Source organism: Corvus kubaryi, unplaced genomic scaffold, assembly GCF_017639235.1.
Source record: "Corvus kubaryi isolate FWS band 111438036 unplaced genomic scaffold, C.kubaryi_AGA036_p1.0 split1-37296, whole genome shotgun sequence".
Lineage (NCBI taxonomy): Eukaryota > Metazoa > Chordata > Aves > Passeriformes > Corvidae > Corvus > Corvus kubaryi.
This window is the reverse complement of record NW_024582075.1, coordinates 15,742,724-15,766,517: the sequence shown is the minus strand read 5'-3', so window position 1 is coordinate 15,766,517 and position 23,794 is coordinate 15,742,724. Positions and strand designations below refer to the sequence as shown.

The window sequence follows — 23,794 nt, the reverse complement described above, 5'->3', positions numbered from 1 at the left end:
TACTGCCTGAAACAAAGCCCTTCATTCTAGTCAAACTAAAAAAATATTTCAGTAGGTTAATAACCATTTTTAATACTGTATAGAAGAATAAAATGGTTTTATTATTAGTCATACCTGTCATACACAGAGATATTTTCTTAAAGTAATACAGCCAATTGACCACTATCTTTCTAAAGGACTACACTTCACTCACAAGTCTTACACTAAATATATGTATATATATATATATACACACACACATACATCTATATTAAGAAGAAAGAGAAAATAAGAAAATACAGTTGTGCTCTGCATACAAAATGTTATAAAGTTAGAAGCCTTTCCTTTGCAGTTAGACAGCAGAGGTCAGGTAGGCATACACCTCAATGCCTTGGGGTTACACTCAGCTGATTAGTGGCACACAGAGCAGTCACTTCAGGAGTTTGAAAAGAAAAGCAAAACAAAACAAAACCAATAAAAGAAAATAAATGCAAAGCACAATTTAACTTAATGCAGGAAAAAATAGAAGTTAAAATGTAAAAATATAAATATACTTACAAACCTTAACCCACAGGATACACTGGACTCAAGAGTGCTTTAAAAGAACAAAATAAACCCCAAGCCTTTTCTCTACAGTTTAAAATTCATTTTAAATGACACGTTTACCATGGCATTTTGATTATTACAGTGGTAGCTGTATAGATCCTGAGAGTATCTTAGCCCTGAACCTGCACGAACAGTGGATGCCAGGGTTATGTCATTCCTACCTCTGACATATAGATTGGCAGGGGCAGAATAGCGTGTACCCGCACTGTTGGTTGCAACACACTCATATTTGCCTTGGTCAGATTCTTCACTCAGTTCAATTTGGAGAGCACCTGTATGAATATAAAATACATTGCCAAAGAGAGGGTCAGAGAAGGCTTTTTTATATCCATAACAATACACCTCTCAACAATATGAAAAGCTTGTATGCGAAGGTCCACTCAACGTCGATTCATTTTCTTGCTAAGGTGCACAGACAGAAAATGATGCAATGAAAAAAACAGAGATTATTTTTTTCACATCATCAGTGCTAGCACAGGAAAACAATTAGCATTTGGCAAAAAAAAAAATAAAACCCTCTCTAAACAATACTCTTTCCTAAACCATTAAATGAAGATGGGTGAGACTGCTTCAAGGAAGAATGGCTTTTGAATAAAACAGTAGAGATTAAGTAGTTGGGTAATTATAATTTTTTAAATTTTTATTTCATTGTTTCAATCTAGTAACAAAAGTAGCACAAAAGGTGGTACTCGTAAAAAAGCAGGACAGACTTCAAGAAATCTTCTGTGGAAGAAAGCCAAAAATGCGCAGCAAGAACAAAAAGGCTGCTTGAAGTGAAAAAAAAGAAATTGTATTAGTCATTTACAATTATCAAAATATTATTTTAAAGAAATAAAGCTCCTTTAAGACATGCAGATTGATAAGAAAAGAAAGACAGTTTTCCACAACTTACAGTCTTAAAGTACGTTTGCTGAAAAACAAAGAGCATTTGAATTAGAAGACAAAAAAGTTCAAAAGCATGGTCTGCGCCAACAAGGAAGAACCAACCAACCACTGCTGAGGACCGCAGAAGGGCCCCCCCGAGACACCCAACAAAATCCACAAGTGGGATTAGCAGTGTGGTGTCACAAAACCCAAGAAAAATACAAAACAAGAATTACAAAAGAAGTGAACAGTTTTGCTAGAGTATCAAAAACCAACAATACCATACCACCAAGAATAATGAGTCAGTAACCTTTCATTTCCAAAGCCTGTAGATTAGAAGATCCAAAAATCCAGAGGTAAGAGAATTCCAAGAAAAAGAAAACTACAACAACGACCCCAAAAAAAAAAAAAAAAAAAAAAAGGCAAAACCACAATAAAGGGAAAAAAACATTTCTGTAATTCTTTTAGGGGGAATACATAATTTTCAATTTTATGAAGTTAAAAGAAAAAAAAGGATTGAAGAAGAACAAAAACAAAAACCTTTTATGAAAGATAAGACAAAAAGAAGATAGTCCATGTTGTCTTCTGCATGTCTGCTACTGTTCTCCAGACCATCTTGGCTTTGGTCCAGGACAAGAACAGCTAAGGAAGAAAAAAAATGATCTTTTTTTGCTCCAGTTGGACAAAAAAAAAAAAGAGGAAGGAAAAAAAAGAAGAAAAAAAAAAGAAGAAAAAGAAAAAAGAAGAAAAAGAAGAAGAAGAAAAAGGAGAAGAAGAAGAAGAAAAATAAAAAAGAGGGACAAATGGTACGCTGTGACTGGGCTATGGCCAGGAGACCTGGATATGCTTTCTTTGAAGCATATCACAATTTTTTTTTTTTTTTTTTTTTTTAAATGAACAAACGAAAAGGGAAAAGGAAAAGGCAATGTGAAGAAAGAAAGGTCACAACATGAGAGTCACTGATCATAACCAAACAGGACAAAGGAAAAATAAAATCAGATGATGGACATTTCTGTGGGTTTTTGTTTTGTTTTGTTTTTTCCTTAAGGAAAACAAAACAAAACAAAACCAAAAACAGGACAAAGATGAGAGGGATGAAAAGACAGAAAGAATGAGTAAGATCATTCTGTGAACGTTAGTTCAGCACTCTTACCTCTTATTGGTGTACCACCTGGGTGGATAATATGAATGCAAATAAGATTAGAAAGAAGAAGCATTAGTACGAGAAGAAGGAGGCTAGGGCTTTGGAAGAAGAATCAAATTAGATTTACAGAATTAAATAAGGTCTTAAGAGAAACTTGAATTACTATACTGTTAAAACAGGAATATATTAGATAGTATTATCAGGTTATAAAAGCAAGTTGCATTGTACCACAAAGGGCAAAAAGGCTATAATTGGCTGCACTGCCATTCTCAGAGTAGCATCTGAGTTCTTAGACGTTTGGTTATATAGGGTTAGATATGTATCAAATATGCCTCAAATACTTAAAGGAAACTTTACAAAACTGTACTTATGACATATTTTAGGAAAATATTGGAAATTCTATTTAAATATATATATATATATCTATATATATATAAAAAGAAGATACACTGAAGTCTATCTCAAAACAAACACTGTAGTTTAGGCTGGATTATGGCATTTACTATTCTAGATCTATGTGATACATGTGTACTGTTTCTTTTAGGTGTTGCTATGACTGATAAGACAACATTTCTGTGGAGGTGTGCGTGTGCGCCACTACAGGGATCTGGTGACTACACTGACTGTTAGTAAAATGCATGCCATGCATTTTAAGAATAATAATAATACTAATCATATAATAATTATCATAATCATAATAATCATAATATTCTGAATATGGAAATTAGTGGGGGTGAAGTGCGCTTCAGAACTAAGCACTTACCAATAGATTCTGGAGATTTAAATACGGAGAGAAGAAAGACAGCATAAAAATATTATTATATTCCTTATAATTTGGTACAAAGTTTTCAGTTAAAGCTTTATATACTAAATCATCTATGTCACATGTGAAAAAATCTTAATTTACATTAACAGAAGGTTAATTTACACAGTTCTGCTGACAACAAGCAAAAAGTCAGTTAACAAGACGATTTAACATCACAGGACAGGTCAAAAGCTGAGAATTCTGGGAAGACAGGTGATTAAACAACTTAGATTCCACAACGATATCTACTACAATTGTCAAAGGAAAAAGCTCATTATATCCCAATGATCTTACTTTGGGATAAGTTTTAAACTTGATAAATTTAAATTTTGGGTTTTTTTTGTTTTTTTTCTGTTTTTAGTCTAAAGAGAGCAAAAGAATAAACTAGGGCAGGAGGAGAGTGAGAGAACTGCTAGGGAGGTGCAAGGGGCAAAGAGAGAGAGAGAGCAGCAAAAGCTGGAATCTACACCAAAAGCAGACTTCTGTAGATCCAGAAAATATAGGATTCATAAAGCTTTAGCGTGGGCGCACACTACTGTGGCTAAATGTGTTGGAAAAATGCTCAGCCAGCAAAAAAACCCCAACTTTATTTCACAGATTACCCAAAGATTTCTTTTCCTTTTTTTTTTCAGGTATAAATCTGCATGGGAAGAAGTACTGTGCTTTATGTATTTGTGAGAGGAAAGAAGATGTGTCCAAACTGGCTAATCTTTGGTGAAGTTAAATGTGGAAAAGACAGCACAAAACACATTTTAGATTTTAATTGAAGTGTCTAATGCAGGTTTTGGTTTTGATGAATATAACCATTGGTACTCCTTGCAATTTCTGAATGAAGTCCAATGTTGAAATAAATTTGTTAAAAAAAATTAAAAGGAAAGAAGAAAGAAAGAGGAGAAAATGGATCCATCAAGTACTGCAAAAAGCAGTAAAGAAAAAAATTATCAAAAAATACAGTCACAGCAGTGAGCAATGTGGAGTAAACAGAAGCTGCAAAACACATAGAGACAGACTCTATAGAAAGCTATGACAACATCACAGACATGGACAACACACTCAGTAACACAGAAAAGGAGAGGAGAAAGAGAAATTATTACCTATAAATAAAAATTTTTAAAAAAGGAAGAGAAAGGAAAGAAAGAAAAAGTGAGAGAGAACAACTCTGGGCTTCGGTGGAAACAGTAACAAGACCCTACCTGAGCGTAGCTGCTTGATGCGGCCATTGTTGTTGCTTGTGTCAACAGGTAAGAAATCTTTGAACCAAGTTATTTCAGGATCAGGATTGCCACTGGCTGCACATAACATGGTAGCTGTACGAGTTCGTTCAACCACCTTCAGCTGTGGGCCCATATCAATGGTTGGAAAACCTCGAGGGATTTGATCCTCTGAAAAAGAAATGTATAAATTGAGGGATTTCATGTTAGTTGTGTAGCACTGCATGAAAGCCCAAATCACCATCCTGCTTAACGTTCAGTGATCATCTAATTGTTTGTACGTAAGGAATTGATTGAAAAAACCTGATACCCAGGAAGCATTTTTGGTTAACTTACACTGATCAAAATACTGATACAAAGTTACAAGTTCATAAAAAATGGTTACAAACTTTATACTTATGAAATCAGAACAGATGCACTACTTAGCAGGCAACCTTAAACTCATAATTTGGTAGCGTACAACACTGATGTTACCCTGCTTGCAAGAGTCCTTACTGTTTTATGTGAAATATTGAATTACCATGTCTTTCAACAATAGGGAAAACCCCTTCTCTTTACACAAGAGAAGTATATAAGGAGGGGTGATCATTCAGTATAAGATCTGGCCAGTGACTCAGAAGACCCAAGTGGTGTTTCTTGCTTCTATCATTATTACTTATCTGCTGTTGCTCTTAACATCTACTGCCTCTGTGCTTCGATTTTCCATCTGTAAGATGGACAATATAGTGCTTTACTGCTACAGGGAAGTGCTGTGAGGATGAATGCATTGTATGATTGCAAAACGCTGAGAAATTCTAAATACTGGAGCTATGTGGATAGCAAAGTTGAAGTTGCAAGATACTCATAATGATGTTGAATAGATACAACAGTGTCTATTAAAACACTCAGATATGGCCAAAAATCCTCACGTTAGTGTGGCTAATACTGAAATATTAAAAAATACTGTACAAGAGTCATTGCCCTTCATAATATGACACCTGCTAGCAAGTAACTCTGGAAGCACAGTAGGATCAGGAAATTTCTCAGAAATCAAGTTAGCACAGCTAAAAGAATCTGTTTGAAATACACAATCTTGCTCCTCATTTCCATTACAATGGCAAAAGTCTTTTTATTGCAAAATAGTATTACTTCCATTCAAAAATGAAAATCAAAAATAATCAAAGAAAGAGGATCCACACTAACTATAAGACACATGTTATTAAATGTCTCGACTAGTCATTACTGACATGCAAATGATTAGGGCATAAAACTAACAGGATAAATTGTTCAACATGAACTCTCATCATTAAGAAGTGTCATATTTTCAAATAGGTCAGATAAGTCTTCAGAATTTTCTGAAAAATGTATAGCAAGCAAGTACAGCCTACGGATCTTTGCAGTTCCTGGAGCGTGATGTTGCCCATAAGCTACTTAATTGCTTGCAATATAAGTGCACATAGATAACCATAAAATTACAGAATAGTTTAGGACCTTAAAGGTCATCTACTTTCAAACCCTTTGCCATGGACAGGAACCTCTTCCACTAGACCAAGTTACTCAGAGATACATCCAACCTGGTCTTGTACACCTTCAGGGATGGGGGATCCACAATTTCTCTGAGCAATCTGTTACAGTGCCCACCACCCTCACAGTAAAGCTTTTCTTCCTAAGATCTAATCAAAACCTACCCTCCTTCAGCCTAGGAAAAGGCAAATCTCCCTTTCCCTATCCCTTTTGAAAAGCCCCTCTCCAGCCTTTTTGTAGCCCCCTTTAGGTACTGGAAAACCTAACAAGGCCTCCAGATCTTTTTCCTCTCCAGTCTGAACAGCTCCAACTCTCTCAGCTTCTCTTTGTAGAAGAGGTATTCCAGACCTCTGATCAACTTGTGGCTCTCCACTGGACTCATTCTAACTGGTCAAAGTCTTTCTTGTGTTGGAGGCCCCAGACCTGGACGCGGTACTTCAGGTGGGAGTCTCACAAAAAAAGAAGAGAGTATAAGCATATCCCTTGAGCTCCTGGACACATCTCTTTTGATGAAGCCCAGGATGCGGCTGGCTTTCTGGGCTGCAAGTGCACATTGCAGGGTCATATCAAACTTTTCATCCACAAACAACCCAGTCTTTCTCCCCTGAGGAAGTCTTGATTCATTTGCCACTAAGTCTGTATTTTTGCTTGGAATTACTCCAACACAGGTACAGAACCTTTTACTTGGCCTTGTTGCACTTCCTCAGGTTCCCATGGGCCCACCTCTCAAGCCTGCTAAGTCCAATCCATGTCCTTAAGTGTGTTGACCACACCACACAGCTTGGTGTCATTGGCAAACTTGCTAAGGGTGCACTCAATCCCACTGCCCATATTACTGACAAAGATGCCAAGTAGCAGTGGTCCCAGTACAAATCCCTGAGGATCCCCAGTTGTCACTACTTTCTAACTAGACATTGAGCTGTTGACTGCAACCCTAGGAGTGCAACCATCCAACCCATTTCTTATCCACCAAGCAGTCCACCTGTCAAAATTCACACCTCTCCAGTTTAGAGACAAGGATGATGTTTAGGAGAGTGTCAAATGCTTTCTACAAATCCATACAGATGATTTCTGCTGTCCTTCCTCGTCCACCACTGCTGTAACCCAATTGTAGAAGGTCACCAAATTTGTCAGGCATGATTTGCCTTTAGTGAAGCCATGTTGGCTGTCACCAATCACCTCATGATTTTCAGTGTCTCTTAGCACAGTTACCAAGAGGATCTGCTGCATGATCTTGCCAGGCACTGAGGTGAGATTGTCTGGCCTGCAGACCAAGTGTCTGGGTCTTCCTTAATTCCCTTTTTAGAATGGGGGGTCATGTTTTCCCCTTTCCTGTCAGTGGGAACTTCACTGGACTGCCATGAATTTTCAAATATGATGTGTAGTGGCTGCATTCTTTCATTCCAACATGCTATTCATTGGAGACATCCCTGTGTTTCCATGACGCCAATTAAGGCCATAGCCCTGCAGGCATCCACACACCTCTAATACCACCTGTTTATTCCCCATCCTGCATGTGTTAGCACAAAAGTGTTTTAAGTTGCTCCCCAATGAAGCTGACTTTCTGTGTGGTGTGGCTGGAATGTCTTGGTGCTGGTCCCTCAGGTGCTCTGCTGCTGACCTGCATACCCTCTCTAGGCTGTGAACATCTCTTTCTGGCTCAGCTGTCTAACTAGTATGTGTGGGAATGCAGGTTGTCCCACACCTTATCATTATTAAACCTAATGATATCTCTCTCCCCTGTTGTATCTAATTTAAAGCCCTACCAATAAGGCCTGCTAGCCCTTGATCAAAAAACCTCTTCCCCCTTTGAGAGAACTGAATCCCATCTGCATTCAGCAAGCCTAGTGCCATGTAGGCCGTCCCATTATCAAAGAAACCAATGTTTTGGTGATGACACTAGTCATGAAACCATGTGGGTCCATCTGCTTCTTTCAATGTTACTACCTGCAACTGGAAGAACAGAGGAAAAATAATCTCCACCCCTAATTCACTGATCATCCCAGGGCCTTGGTACAGTGAACACAACTCTCTGGCAAGCTTCTGTGACTCTTCAGAACTGGGATTTCTACCAATCGGCTGATAAATGTCAAATCATTCACCAGCCATAGGCTCTTCCCAAAGAAAGCGATGTTTCACGTCTGCTTATAAACACAAAGTCTTTGCTTTGGCATTAGCTGACAAGATCTGACTTGTGACACAGAACAGGATTTTTATGACCTGACCTTTCCTACTTGGCTTATACAGAAAACCCTAGAGTCCCTTTTGCAAATACCTAAGTGTACAACAAAGATAATCTAACTTTAACGTTAATAGGATAGAGTACTAAAGAGCCTCCCTTTCTTATTTTTAATAAGGGCAATTTAATTCCATCCATCTGCCTTACACATAGAATCTCTTTGAATGAACGCTCTTCATGAAATTTTCATGAGAAACATCACAATGTAACATTCAAATACCCAGAACTCTTATATTTTTGACAGTTGTGGCTTGTATCCAACCTGGCTTTCAGGTATTTGGCAATAAACCCAGATATTCTACATCAAATGGACCAGGGAAATAATGAAACCTCTAATTGGAGGGCTTATCACAGTGGATTTAATTTTTAAGATGTTAATTACCTTTTTTCTGTAAGTTTATTCATGATTTGTACAAAACTGTCTTTACACTTTAGTGATACCAGGTTTGACAGATCATCAAACACTCTATGAAACAAAGCTGAGCATCAAATCATTGAACAACTGCATCTCAGCCACAGTAAGAGAAAAGTAACTATTACAAAATTTTTATATATTGGTACCTCTACAATTCCATGTGAGGTGGCAAGAAAAATATTTTTTACTGATCAGTAATATGCTCATTAGGCTCTAAACTGTAGTATATTCTGCTCTTCCCACGTAATATTCAGTTCTAGTCAATTAGCTTGCAATTCATCAACAATTTAAATCAGATGTGACCTTCTCAAAGCCATTTGGTACTGTCATTTTGAGAGGCCATTAAAGGTCAGATTCCTCTGTCCTTGTGGCTTAGTGACTTATACATGTAATACGTATTTTGTTTAGGATGACAGATACAAGGGATTTAGAAATAGGGCACATTCTTTGAATTTGTTAGGTGTCTTAAAGGTGCTGAATTTCATTACTGGCATTAAAAGAGTGCATTTAGTACTGCATTAATATAATTTCCAACTGCTGCATAAACTCCACAAAAGTTATTTTTTAGTGTACAATCTGAACAACATAGAAGACAATTACAAAGAGAGGTTACAAGATGAGTCCTTATGAGAGAATGTTACAAAATGACCTTGCCTTGCTTAGTATCATGGTTCATAGTATTTCTGAACTCTCTGTATATTCAATTTTTTTTGACATTGCTCACCAATGCACACAGAATGGAAAACAAACAGAAGCTGGAAGCCACTGTGCCACTAGAAAGTTGTGACCTTGCCATTACTGAAACTTGGTGGGATGTGACTGAAGTGTGACTGTTGATGGCTACAGGCTCTCCAGAAGAGACAGGTGAGGAAAGAGAGAGGCAGAGGGCTTGCCCTCTACATCAGGAGGTAGACTGAGTGTGAAGAGCTGTCTCTGAAGAACAGCCATGAGCAGGTCAAAAGCCTGTGGGTAAGAATCAGGGACCGAGGCAACAAAGGGAACGTTGTGGATGGTTTTAAGTACAGAACCCTGATCAAAGGGAGCCTATTGATGAAGCCTTCTTGTTCCAGCTACAGGAGGCATCATGCTCGCAGGCTCTTTTCCTGCTGGGGCACCTCAACCATCCCAAAATCTGCTGGGAGAGCAGCACAGAAAGCTGCAGGCAAGCCAGGAGACTCTTGGAAAGCATGAGGGATAACTTCTTGAGCCAGGGAATAGACAGCAGCCCACAGGGGATAAAATTCGGGATGTTATGGGCACCAGCGTAAGTGAGCTAATCCTGAACATCAAGATTGGAGGGAGCCTGGGCTGCAGCAATCATGCATTGGTGGAGTTTGGAGTCCTGAGGAATATGGGCCAGGTGAGGAACAAAGTTATGCCCCTTAACTTTAGGAAAGCAGACTTCCAACTCTTCAAGGAGATAACCAGTGGGATCCACTGGGAGACTTCTCTCAGGGACAAGGGAGTGGAACAGAGCTGGCAGATGTTTAAGGAAGTCTTCCACAGAGTGCAAGAGCTGGCAATCCCCAGGAGCAAGAAGCTAGGCAAGGAAGGCAAGAGAATGGCAGGGCTGAGTAGGGAACTGCTGCACAGACTTAAGAGAAAGAAGCAAATGCACAGGCAGTTGAAGCTAGGATGGGCGGAGACCTGAGAAGAGTAGAGAGATGAAGTATGGTTGTGTAGGGATGAGGTCACGAAGGCCTAGGTGAAGCTGGAATTGAACCTGGCATGGAAGTGTTCAAGCTCAGGTTGGATAGGGCTCTGAGCAACCTGCTCTAGTGGAAGGTATCCCTGTCTGTTTCAGAGGGTTTGGAAATAGATGATCTTTAAGGTACCTTCCAACACATGCCATTTCATGATTCTGTGATTCCATGTTCTGTAAACAATGTCCTTGCTGCCAGTTTAGTAACTGCTTCCCTTCCAAGAAACTTGTTTGGAAAAAGCACATTAGCCTTTACATTCAGATTTCAATATAACTATACCTAAAACAAATGTAAAATATGTAATTTTACGTGCTGCTGTATTTGTCCTAGAGGTGAGCTTGCCTTCATAAATGCAGCAGCATTTAGGGTAGAGACTCAAACTCAGTGTTTTTGTGTGAACAGTAATTTTGATGGAGTAGTATCTTGAAAATAGCCATGAGTTAAAATTATGCCCTACCAAACAAACCATATTTACTTTTAAGTGGTATTGACAGAAAAAAGCATAGCTGTGCCACAACTATATATTATAAACCCTGTTCTGCTCATCACTCAACTCTGTTTCCTCTCATCTTAAAAAATGTGCTGCAGCAATCTGTTTTTTTTTAAATTACATAATTATTTCATAAGATTTCAGGAACTTCCCAAGCTATGTTTGAAGGTGTACTGTCAAGACTACGCATACACAAAAGCTGGAGCCAAAGAAAGAAGAGGATTTCAGTACAATGGCTTTGATCCTATGTGGTAAACCTGCATGTCTTATATACAACACAGCTAAAGAAAGAGGAAAATGGCGATATTTATCCAGGATTTGTGCAACAGCTTCTTAACATTCTGGCTACTTTTTCTGTAAAAGGTTACTTTCAGATCATGTGTAGGCCCTACTGGCAGCAAGAAGAGTGTTAGCTAGAAGTCTTAAATTTTGCATAGCTACCTTACTGAATCACTCTGGCAATCACCATCATGTTTTAACAGGAAAGACTGAATAGTGTGAATAGCCTTCTGAGTTACAGTCCAATATGATGACATTACTATGATATGGATATGAAGTACAAATGTGAAGTATCCAAAGCAAATCGTTATTACTTTTTTTTTTTTTTTTTTGGGTTTTGGGTTATGGAGTATAAAGGCAAGGTAATAGCATCAGGGCTCAAGGCCAGACAGTTGTCAAGAAAACTGGCTAATACGTTTGTTAAGTATTTAATTTCACATTAACTATTTTCACCATTGAAACACCCAGGTTCCAGAATATGAATCTAGAGTTCATATTCATATGTAGAATAAAATATTGACTTGTAGTTAAATATGTATAATCTGCCTAACTAAAATACATATTCAGAGTGTTTGACTGTGCCTCTTAAAAATACTGCTTATGTGAACCAATTATTCTTACTGTGCAATGGAAGGTGGTTCTCCACTTTATTCGGGAAGAAAAGAAAGTAAATCTATTTCAAGATTCACAGATAGGTTTGCCACAGGCAAATTTTAGTCATTCTGTAGCTCACAGAATAAAAAGGCACACATGGAGCATTCTCAGAATACATTATAGATACTGAAGATAAACTGCCACAATAAAGTTTATTATTTCAAAGAACAGTGTAAATAAAGCTTTTATTTTCACTATTCCAGATGGCAGCAGCATATAATTTGCACTGTTTTGACATCATGACCGTATTATTCAAAATCATTCTTCTTCCTACTGAACTGAATGCAGGATTGAGAACAGTAAAATCAAAGGGACTAGGGGAGGAACGAAAATCACCATTTTGCAGTGAAGTTGATATTCTGTGCTATTATTGAAGAACTATGCATATAAAGGAATTGAAAAATAAAACTAGAGCCAATTCTAATTATACATAAAAATTAAATTGGATTTAAAAGATATAAAGCATCAGAGAAGTGCCAGTTCATAAACATTATTCATATTGAAACATTTTACAAGGCAAATTTTGGCAAATAGAAGTAATTATGAGCACACAATAAATTATTTTGTGGGATCCTTTGTTCAAAGTTGCTATATAGAGATGGATACCTTTTCTTCGTGGTCCTGTACATCAGTAAAGCCAGGGTAATGGCTACCCTAGAATAATAGACCTCGGCATTGGTTGGGAGTTCTCTTTAATTTCATACAATTTTACCACAAAAGTGAATTAGACATTGATAAGATGATCAGTAAAAATCAAACATAAGAACAGCTGTCCATACCATCCCATCAAAACCCACACATTTCAAAATACCTTCATATACTGAAGAGACTGAAGAGATGTGCAAAGCACTTTTAATACAAAAGAAAACAAATTTGTTTAGTAGCTCTGTATGCAATTACCCTGCAAATTGCAAAGTAATGTCTATATAACAGAACATAGAGCCACTTATACTGAATTATCATTTGTATGAATATTGAAGCAGCAATTTCACATTGCATTAAGTCAGTTAACTCATTGTTATTAGCATTTAGCTTTAAATAAGTTCTCTGTTTTAACAAATGAGTGCGCTGAGCGTTTGAAATTAGATATCTTCATAAGGACATGAAAATGGAAAAAGGAATTTGCACCTTTCAGCAGTTCTCAAAATCTGCAAAATTAGACTGCACACAGCAAGCTTTTCCCAAAATGACCTATCTCATTCACATGAACAATGAAATACCCCTCACTCTGCTTCAACAATGACATTCTGAACAACAAGAATTAACATCTGTAGAGTCATCACTCATATAGAAACACAAGCCTCAAAATAAGGGTTTATTCTCAGATTTGTACACAGGAGTTTCGTAGCTTAGAGCAGAGCATATAATCTGAACATCAATGTGCCCAAATTTGGTTACAATTGAACTTTTGGATGTCAGTCTGTTCTGTTTATTTGGACTTTAACAGGAAATACAAAAAAGCTGTGTCCTAAAAAAAAGAAAAAAGAAAAGGTAGGGAATCCAAGCATCCCTACCAGATGTTCCTTATCTAACACAAGGAGAGGACTCAGAGTCTGAGATAATGAAATGAAGGCAGAGAATGTGGTGTTTTAAGTGCAGGGTATCACACACTTAGGAAAATAAATGCTAAACTCCTGAAACAAAGAGGATACAGCATCCCACATATTTCCATACACAAATATTCACAAAGAAAATACTATATATTTTGCACTGGTGAATAAAAGACAAGAGGACTGCAAAGGGTGGCAATATGAATTTCCATGATTACCATTTCTGATCTAAGGCTTTGTTTCCAGACAGGGTTAGGATTTAGATTACACTAAATCGGGGTTAAATTGGGGCTTGCCAAGAATCAAGATTAGGAATACAAAAAAGCACACTTGCTCTATCTAGTCAATATTTTAAACATACTAATATTTGTGCTTTTATATCCTCCTTACTTTTGTTTGAAAAATAAAGGGGAAAGTACAACAGCAGCGTAACGCAGGCAGTCTTTGCTTTAAGCTTTACTTTTTCACATCACATACAGCTTTATGGTGAGGTAAATAATGAGATGAGCAGGAGGTTCATATGTACACCAGAGCACACTTTTCATGTTAGCAGCCTGAATATACTGACTGGTCCAGAACATATAAAAGCATTCTTTTCCTTTTCTTCCTCTCCCTTCTACTCATTAGTACCCTGTGTTAAGCTATTTATACCAGTAACTACATATGACACTTTCTATAAGTAGTTACCTCATACTCACTCTTAAGTATAAAGCAATAAATCATCGCAACCAAGTTCCAACATCTCAGTTTGAGAATGGGGCAGAAGCATCTTGTTTTCTTGCTTTCAAACAAGCAAGAGAGAGAAGAGGAAATAAGAGCAGTCAGAGTTTTCAGACCTTATAGTCTGCATCTCCCTCCTACCTCCTCATGGCCATTTCTGTTACTGATGTTACACAGCTTTCAAGGAATTGTTCCCTCAATGCCATGACCTTCCTCAATGTTTTTTAATTCAGCCTATATACTCTGTAGCCCAAACTTTCAACTATACACTATACTAACTGCATTAATGTCACAGCTGCAGAATTTAAGAACCTGACAAAGGAACTTGTCAAAACCATTAACTTTGTTGAAGTATTGTTTTTAAAGGAGAACAACACTATTTTCTGCATTTCTAGATCAGCATTAAACTTGTACATTTTAGAAAGAGAAAAAGACTATTTTCACTTTGGTAAGTGGTTAGAAAGGTGCCCCAAAAGACCTACTGTTTGGCTTCTTAAAGGAAGAAAATGAGGAATAAGGGTTATGAAATTGTATCCCTTGAGTTCTAACATGCGGTGTTTCATTCAGGATGTTGAAAGCACTTTTGGTGCAGTGAATTAAACTGTATAGTGTCTATGCATTTCAACTGCTTTTCTAGTGCCCAGCACAACAATGCACCCCTACAGATGTAACAATGTGAATGTTACTGTATCATTTCAATAAATAGCAAACCTAAGTATGAAAAAACTCAGTAAAAGTCCTATTATTGCTGAAGAGATGGAGAAAAAAGAGATATGTTGTCAGCACAGAAAAGGAACTCGGGAAAAACGTAGACAAAGAAGATATCCCTTGAAATTCAGTACTACTCAGTGTTGTACTAATGTTACTCATACAAAATATGAACCATTTTTCTACATCCAATGCAGCATTCATCTTCATTGGTCTGAACAGCATGCTTACAACATCCATAAATGCTTACATGATTACAGATAGGTGATTGTAAGAAAGCAATAGACACAGTAGCTTCCCATTTTTATGGGTTTTTTTCTTGTTTTAAGTCCTTCCTCCACTATGAACATGTGTCTATCAAATAAGAAAACGCTGGAAGATGTAAGACAAAAAACAATGCCTTGTATCATGTACTCCTAGTATTTATAAGCAAAAGACAGAATCTGAAGTGCTGGTAAATATTAAAACACATGGCATCTTTTAACTTGTATGAACCTTTAACAGAAGAAAGAAAGTAGTTCCTTTATGGGTAGATGGTGCAGCTCTTCTCTGATTGCTTGGCTATGCAGGGAATGGGTGTGCTCTAGACTTCACTCTTCATATGCTCGAATATGAAGGAGGAATCCCTCTCACTACTTGTGTGTGTCATCACCTTTGGCAACATTCCCTTTCTCTCACAGATACTGAGAAGATGCCTATCTTCTAAGAGGGATCTGTCAGCAGAGAAGAACAGGTGTAGGAAAAAGAAGAGAAGGGAGTAGGTATGAATTTCTTTTTTTGTTTGGGGTGAGCTTCACCACTTAAAAGGAGTTCTTTGTCCAGACGAGGATGCTGCAGGGGGAAAACACCACTGACTTCTGTTCTGGAATGATACAGAAGGGCTTTCTCTCTAGCAGAGGACACAAATTGCTTAAAATACCGCTTTTCATAGTCCTCTGGCAAGTTCAATAACCACTGCTGATAAAAAACCTCTAATGAGCATGGAGTCACACAGAACTTCATATTAACACTTTATAGTATACATGTGGCTAAGGCAGTCAACATTTCAAGGTTTTCATCTTGTAAAGACTCAAAAGATTCATGATGTCAAAGGTTCATTTTGTCCCCCAGATCCAATGTTTAGAACTGTCTGTGGCCTGTGACTTTGAGTCCTACCTGAAATTTTTCTGCTGCCCTAAGATGAAGTGGAAATAGTCTGTGATTGAACATGCTTCGCGATATAATAGGGGGTGCTGCTATTAGAGGTGATAGATAATGTCTGTACTCTGAGTTATTGTGTGGAAGAAAATGCTCAACACGCTCTGAAGCATTCTCTGAAGCATGGCAGAGGCCCTGCCTTGAGCTTGCACAGACATGATGCAAGGCAGCGCTCGCTCTCATCTACAGGGAACTTGCTCCTGTCCTGTGCTCCTCCAACACATTTTTCACAATAATATTCACATGGCCTTGAAAGAGGTATTGTGAATCCCTGTGAGCTGAATGGAGCATACTCAAGCAGGCTCTCTGGAAGACCGAAGGAGAGAGATTACTTTAAACATGACACTTTCACATTTGTCTAGCAACAGCAGCTAGTATTTCTCATGGAACTGTAAATGAGGAGTGATGTGGGAATTCATTCATAAGATGTTGAACATAGAACAATACCAGATTTACTCAGCTTTGCTATAACTCTTGCTGCAACTTACTTGACTGATTCCACCACAAATTATATTGTCAGTAATTTCAAATAGCATCTTGGCTGGGCATAGGAACATAGGATGTTAAAAAGTGTTTTTTTTAAAAAACTCCTTTACGTGCTGCGATCAAGGTTCACACCTCTAACCGCATCATAATTATTTTAACTACTTTTTCATTATTTTAAATAATTATGAAATTCAGTGCTACCTCTGAAAAAGGTAATGAAATCAAAATCCACAATGGGTAGTATAAATTGAAATTTATTAGTCTACAGTCTGGGTGATTATATTTAAGTTATAAATAAAAATGTGGTCCATAATATTTTTAAACATTTGCATAGTAAACATTAAACTGATTTTATGTATAGTATAGGCAAGCTTTTTGTTTTCACAGTTTCTGTTTAAGGTTATTTTCTCACCAACTTCTATACATCCGATCAAAGATCATCAATGACTACTGATCTTTTTAAATACTGAGCCTTGGTTGTTTCTTGTTAATTTTGTTTTAGTTTGTTTTAATTTTTTGTAGAAGAAATTTCTGCAACTGAAAATGATAATTAGTTAACAAAACCCAGTGATGTTTAAGCTCCAGTGGAATACTTCACTAGTGTGGACATAAAAAGCAGATGTTCTGTGTAGCTGGAAGTCACTGACCTAAATGAAGGCTGGGATAATGTTTGAATAGTCCAGTGTGATTGCCAGAAGGGCCAAGAGTCATCATGTCAGGTGGGGCGGGAGGTGGGTGGAGGAAGTGCAACATAGAAAGAATAGAAGAAAGTTTCATGTTATGTCAGTTACTTGCAAATTCATCACAAACTGTTTTGTGAAGAATAGTTAATGAAGTCAAACAGCTGCAGAGAGCCAGTTCCTGCCTTTGAGCAGACATAGTGTGACAGAGTAAGCTTAGCATAGCATTGTATATGTCAAGCACATCAAAATCAGTGTAACCACAAAAAACCTCCACACCAACTTTGTCAACAGACTTAACAGGTAAATTGCATGAAGAAGGTACAAAAGAAGAAAACACAATGCTTGGTAACTGACACTGAACCGTGCCATAAATCAAGTCCCTCATGATAGGAGAGAATTTGCTGAAAGTCCTTGCAAGGAGTTTCAAAGATAAACCGAGACTTTTCCTTGAGTTTCAATGCTTCCAGTTGTTTATTAAGTCTTATCAGAGGAACAGAGCCACTAGCGTGACCCAGGTACAGTATGGAGCACAGAAAAGCAGGAGTGAGGGAGCCCCCAATCAAGATTTACATAGCCTTTTAAAGATATTTTAACCAATAGTTGCTAAAAACGTACATTATTTTCACTTTCCTACCAATTATTCAGTAACACAACTAGGAACTGCGGAATTTTCTATCCAATCATCCCAAACTACTTTTACTGCAGAATATGGAGTAGTAGAAGAAGGAGAAGAAGGTTTAGAGAACAACAACAATCCTCCATTTTGATATTTTTTACTCTTATCTATTTACTACAAAGAGAAGCCCAAAACCTCTGAATTTTTCACCCTGTGACAATCTTACATAGTAGTCTATCACCTAATTCACACCACTGTATTTTCTAGTTGTTGTCTGAATGTTGGTAATTTTTTCCAAGGTCTGAAGCTAAAACAGTGTTGTTCAGGGGGTAAGAACCCTTAAAAACAGGCAGAGAAATATTCTCGGCACTCTGGGTTCCTACAGGTAACAGAAGATGTGAATCCGTCCAGTGGTGGATTAAAACTTAGGGAAAGGCCCTATGCTACAGAAGCAATGCAAGCAATTGACTGAGAGGGCCAGGGCTATATATGATTTCAACAATGGAACTGTTTCTCTTTGGACTTATTAGTAGTAACATCTGTCATCCATTTTACGACAATACAAAACTCATTTCTTTTTGAGAAAAGAGATTGAACTATTTTTCCTGTAGGCTGGAGAGGTAGACATGAAGATTATTATATGTAGCCTTTAGAAGCAATTGGGAACAGGTCAGATGTTACAGTAATTGAGAAGTAATTTCTACCACTAAACAAATACATAGCAATAAATCTCAGACCATACAAAAGTATTTCAGTATTCCAATGTTTTGTACCTGAAAAAAACTTAAAAATCAATCTGTGCATGCTAAATAACATTCTGGTTTTATTTTATTATGGCACCTACTTTGAGTAAGTGATACAACAAGCTATTCCATTAACTGAAATGTAAGATGGATTCTAAAAGGAAAGGTTAGTTGTTTTTGCCTTTTCTGTTGCTTCCATCTCCTCTGGCATATGAGGAAAATATCTTGCTAATATATAGAGAGCTTTTTGTGTGTGTGTTCTTGCTTGAAATATTGTGCTTCTGGAAAAGTTTTGTCTAAACTATTTATTTTGATGCATCCCGATGCTGATCCTTTCTGATTTTTAACCTTTAATATGACACATTTAAGCCTTCATGACCTATTGCAGGTTATCTCCATAAACACCGTTATCTCCAAAGCTCCACCTTAACATCTTACTGTCCTTTAAAAACCTGGTAACAACTTCAAAGACCACGAGCAAGAGCTTTGAGAAAAAAACAACCTCTTGAATTTTGGTCCTAAAATGTCTATGCTTCTACAAAGCAAGAGAAAAAAATCTTTTTCTATTATCAGTTAGGCCAAAAGTTTCTAATTCTCTTTGTCATTTAGCAGCTGGCTTTGCACGAAAGTCAGCATCATGGAGATGACAGCTGCAGAAACATGACGAGGTTCTTGCCTGAACACACTGAAAATCTCCCTCTGCACTAAAATGTCCGAAAGATCTTGGAAACTATCAGCAAGTACCTCACAAATCTCCATGGGTGTTGCTGATCATGCTTAGCAGCTCAGACAGGAAGTGAGACTATGTGAGCTTCTATTACTAACTTCATTATTCAAAAGAGAAACAAAACAATGTTCTTGCAAGATAATGTCCTGCTGAAGCCTTCAAAGACTGACAACAAGCATACTTAAATGTTTCTATCAGTTTTAAAGAAGCTCAACAGAAACACCTTTCTCAAGATAAAAATATAAAAAAATACTTCCGAAAACTTAATGACTACCACACATAGCACTCTTATTTTGTGCTTAAATTTGGACACTAAGTATTTTATTCCCGGAAAGAAGATAAAAATTCCTTAGAAAATATCTTATTCTACATGAAAATCAAAAATGCAACCAACTATCAGCTGTAAGTTACTGCTTCCTGTTTCAAACTTATTGTAGGACATCAGAAACTATCAAGGGTTTAAAAATTAGGATACACCGCCTGCAGCTTTGAGGACTATTTTTCTAATGATTCTGTGTCAGGAAACTGTGTGTATCTGTTATATATCAGGAAAACTTGTAGTAATGCTAAATTAACTGACACACAACATATGCGAGGCCAATGTGTAACAGTGTAAATTATGTGATTTCTTCTGAGTACGTTGGATTAGCTATAAAAGGCTTCTGAGATCTTACTCTTTCCTATCTTTTTCATTATGGGATAGAAGCTCTTTCCAATTAAGGTGGAAAAAAAAAGTATTATTTATGTAACACGATTTTGCAAAGTGTTTCAGAAAGCAGACTTATTCATTATAGCAAAAAATGGGTACAATTTGATCTTTATAACTCCATAAAATTAGAGTAGATTTTTAAAAATTTCATAATTAATTTCTTATTTTCTACAGTACTTGGTAATATTCAAACCACTGCACATTGAAAAAGATCACTCAAAATCCATTTTCAACATTCTGTAACATCACATAATAGTAAAAATTATGGAAAAAACCCTCCATATTTCTTAAATCGAGGTATTCTGTTCAAAATAATCATATGCAGAAAATTATTTCTTGATTGTCTTCCAATGGCTTTAAAAGTTTTTCATTACGTAATTTTTCTAGCTTAAAGATACTGAGTATGCTCACTGAGGAAACTGTAATGGAACTATTTACATGCTTAAATGTAAAACTTACATGTTGCCAAAACAACTGTCACATTTTCTAAATTCATTGCCATTTTACTTCATAAGTTATTGCATTGCATGTTCTCTTCCTACTCCAAAGCAAACGAGATCATTTACAAATTTTCCCACACACATGACAAATATTACATTTTCTGTCTCTGTAAGTGAAGTCAACTTGCATGCACATTGCTTGTCATCTGCCTTAGATTCATAAAGTACTGTTTAGATTTTATGCTGAGTAAAGTAAAAATTTAGACATGTATCATTAAGAATACTTAATTTTACCATGATATTAGGAATAGGTCTTATGCTAAGCAAACACAGCATTGCAGAGAAATAAATTATTATTTTCTTATATCATGGAAAGAACAAGGAAGCCACTTAGCATTTGTTCTTATCACTAGCCATCAAACTTCTTAGGGCCTGAACAGGCAGTCTTTTTATGCAAGCAACACTGAAAATTAGTTACTAGAAAACCAAGATAAAACAGCAAAAACTAATTTCTAAGTTGCTATTTTGGCAATGCAGGTGAACTAGCATACACACATGCAGTAATTGATTAAAAGTCGCACAGGATTTTATCACCACTCATGGCTAATAACTGTGTTTTAGACTGCAATAGTATGCTGAGGCAAAAAGCACTGAGCTTCTAGCACTGTACCAAAGTACTGAGTATTAGCTAAATGGTAAAATTACCAATTACCACTACCACTTGTTGTAGCAGCCACATGTTGATAGGCTTACTATTTAGAGTTTATAAGACTGAAAGCTCACAGCTGGAGGTTGTAGGGAAGTAACGAAACAACTACATTCTCAGTCAGTATGAGATGTTTGTTTAATAATTACTACAATAAAACATGTATGTTTTCTTTTCTCTTTATGTGTATATAATACTAATTAACAGGAAAAGAAGTAAGAAAAAGAATAGATGCTATAAAACCTAGAATTCATATTTAGCACATGTATTGCAGGCAAAACCAGGACAGTACCCCACAGAATGATCTAGAAATTGAATAGCACCTTTATTAGTATTATTAGAAGTGTTGAACAGAGACATTCATTTTATTTTGATTTTATTTTACTATATCCTTAGTATTTTAAAGGATTTCCGTTATTCCATCTGCACATAAATTTATGTTATTGTAGTAAGGTTCTGGTTTGCCTTTCTGTATTTTTTGCTACCAGTAGTGTAACAAGCTATGGTTATTTCTTTAAGACTATGGAGATGAATGCTCAGAAGATACTTACTGAGTTTTAAGCTTTGGTCTTCCTGGTATTTTGACTCTAGAGACAAGTACCTTTTACAACCTTTTTTCCTTCTTCTTTCCCTCCCAATTTTCTTTCAGAAGAGAAGTCTTTCAGCCAGTGTTTAGTCTTCTGCTCAAAACCACCTCCCTAGAGAGTTGTAACTACTTGTCAATCTCCCAAAATCAAAGATAAGAATTTAAAGCACTCCTTTCATTTTAGCTGCAAAGTTAACTCCTTGTTCCCCTCCTGTTGTTAAACTCAATTTAAATTACTCATACTCTAGGCTTTGGTTAGTTGCCTAGAGTCACGGCGCCTGTAAGGCAGAGCTGGTACAAACAGCGCCAGTGCAGTATGCCTCCCATTCGGCTACACAGTGCTGGCACACACTTTATGCCAGAGTGCTCTAGTGAAGCGTCTGAAGTCAGTCCATGCACTGCCTGTGGCTAACACCAGAGGAATTTAAAATTTAGGAAGATTTTATTGCAGGTTATGAAGTTATGGTGTGGACAGATTGCTTTATCTCCAAGATGACAGCTGTCCCAGCTCTGGTATTGCTTTATCACATCAGATAACCACTCTACTTGCAGCACTGAGTACTAGAAGACCAGTGAATGAGATTTGGTTGTAACAATATTATTTCTGAGTGTGACAATTTAATTTTCCAATTCTTATCCTACCACTTTTGATGAAACTCCCACATCTGAAGTTGTTTAAGAGATGTTTGAGTGTGTACTGCTTTGCAAGATGTAGGTACAGAAAACAAACATGGTAACTTGCTGCTTTCTGCCTTTTGTAAGATGCTCTTCATAGGTAAAGGGACAGCTAAGTTCACTCACAATTTGGTGAGAGTGTGCCAGCCTACTACAACACACAGGGTAGAAGACTGTGGCTAAAACTCCCAGAAGAATTTTAGAATGCACTTCTGAAAGAAGAAATGCTAGAGATGTAACATCTGCAATATGACTATGAATGTGAGACACTTGTGCTCAGACTCAAAACAGCATAATGATCACATCTGCATGCAAACTCCAAAATTTAAATGTGATGAAGACATTTGTGGTACTTAAAACTGGAAAACAAGCCTCAGTTTCTTTCTGAGCAGCGAACGCAATAATCACTCCACAGATATTAACAGTCATTTCATGCTTTCCAGATTGAGTAATGCCATATTTTATTCTGGGTTTTTTTATTCACTTCAAAAAAAAATCTAGCTCACACTAGAATATTAAGAGCAAGAGATAGTTTATATTTCTTTTTGTACATCAATGAAACTAGTAAGTGCCAAGCAGTCACATTTTATTTCAGGGATTATTAATGAACAACTTTGTAATGCTGTTGAGTCCCAGAAATGAAAAATTTCCATAAATCCTATCCTACCATTTCTAGAATTGTTTCTTAACTTCATTTTCACTCAAGTGAGCATCAAATCTTGTGGGATATGCAAAATATTAAATATATATATATATATATATAAAATAAATATTTGGATACATCTAGGCATGGATTCCAGCTTGTGAACTTGAAACCCACATATGACTAGAATAAAGAAATGCATAAAATACTCTAAAGTCCTATAGAGGACTCTACAGAGGCCTTAGTAAATACTTTTAGAATGTTAGTAATTCATTTTGGCTAATGGCTAATTCATTTTACCTTTTTTTATCATTTCCACTGAGAAACAGGTTATTCTTAAAACCGTATGACAGATTTTAAAAAAACCCATAGAAAGTAAAAATCTTGTCCTAGAAACACGTAACACTTGAAGCTGCCTTCAGAGAGTCAATATTTCACGTCTATGTTTTAATGAAGAATACTGGAAGGAAGGACTGATTGTACATTTTGTAGTGAATGCATGTATTAGAAAGAAGAGGCTTCTTTATGAGGCACACAACAAGGACACTCAAACTTAAATACATATCAGCTTCATGTGTTCTGCTGTTGTGATACAAGTAAGGAACAAGTCACTGAACGATGCTGGGTTTGGGAAGAAATATTCAGATTATACAAGATAATTTGAGTTTCTCAACAGCATGGGTCTGAGACAAGGATGTCTGCTTCTGTATTTC

General features: G+C 36.8%; 1 protein-coding gene across 50 annotated transcripts in view; it reads right to left on the bottom strand.

Annotated features, from left to right (window-relative positions):
- PTPRD (protein tyrosine phosphatase receptor type D) overlaps positions 1 to 23,794 on the bottom strand; it is a 1,187,501-nt gene that overhangs the window by 137,873 nt on the left and 1,025,834 nt on the right. For 27 of the 50 annotated variants that reach the window (XM_042012906.1, XM_042012907.1, XM_042012909.1 and 24 more), the window contains 4 exons: positions 4,592 to 4,780; positions 3,357 to 3,365; positions 2,603 to 2,620; positions 747 to 857 (listed from right to left, as the gene is read on the bottom strand). In XM_042012906.1, the coding sequence (XP_041868840.1) occupies positions 747 to 857; positions 2,603 to 2,620; positions 3,357 to 3,365; positions 4,592 to 4,780 (327 nt within the window). The remainder of the gene's footprint in view (positions 1 to 746; positions 858 to 2,602; positions 2,621 to 3,356; positions 3,366 to 4,591; positions 4,781 to 23,794) is intronic. The other 23 variants (XM_042012896.1, XM_042012917.1, XM_042012902.1 and 20 more) reach the window with 2 other exon arrangements.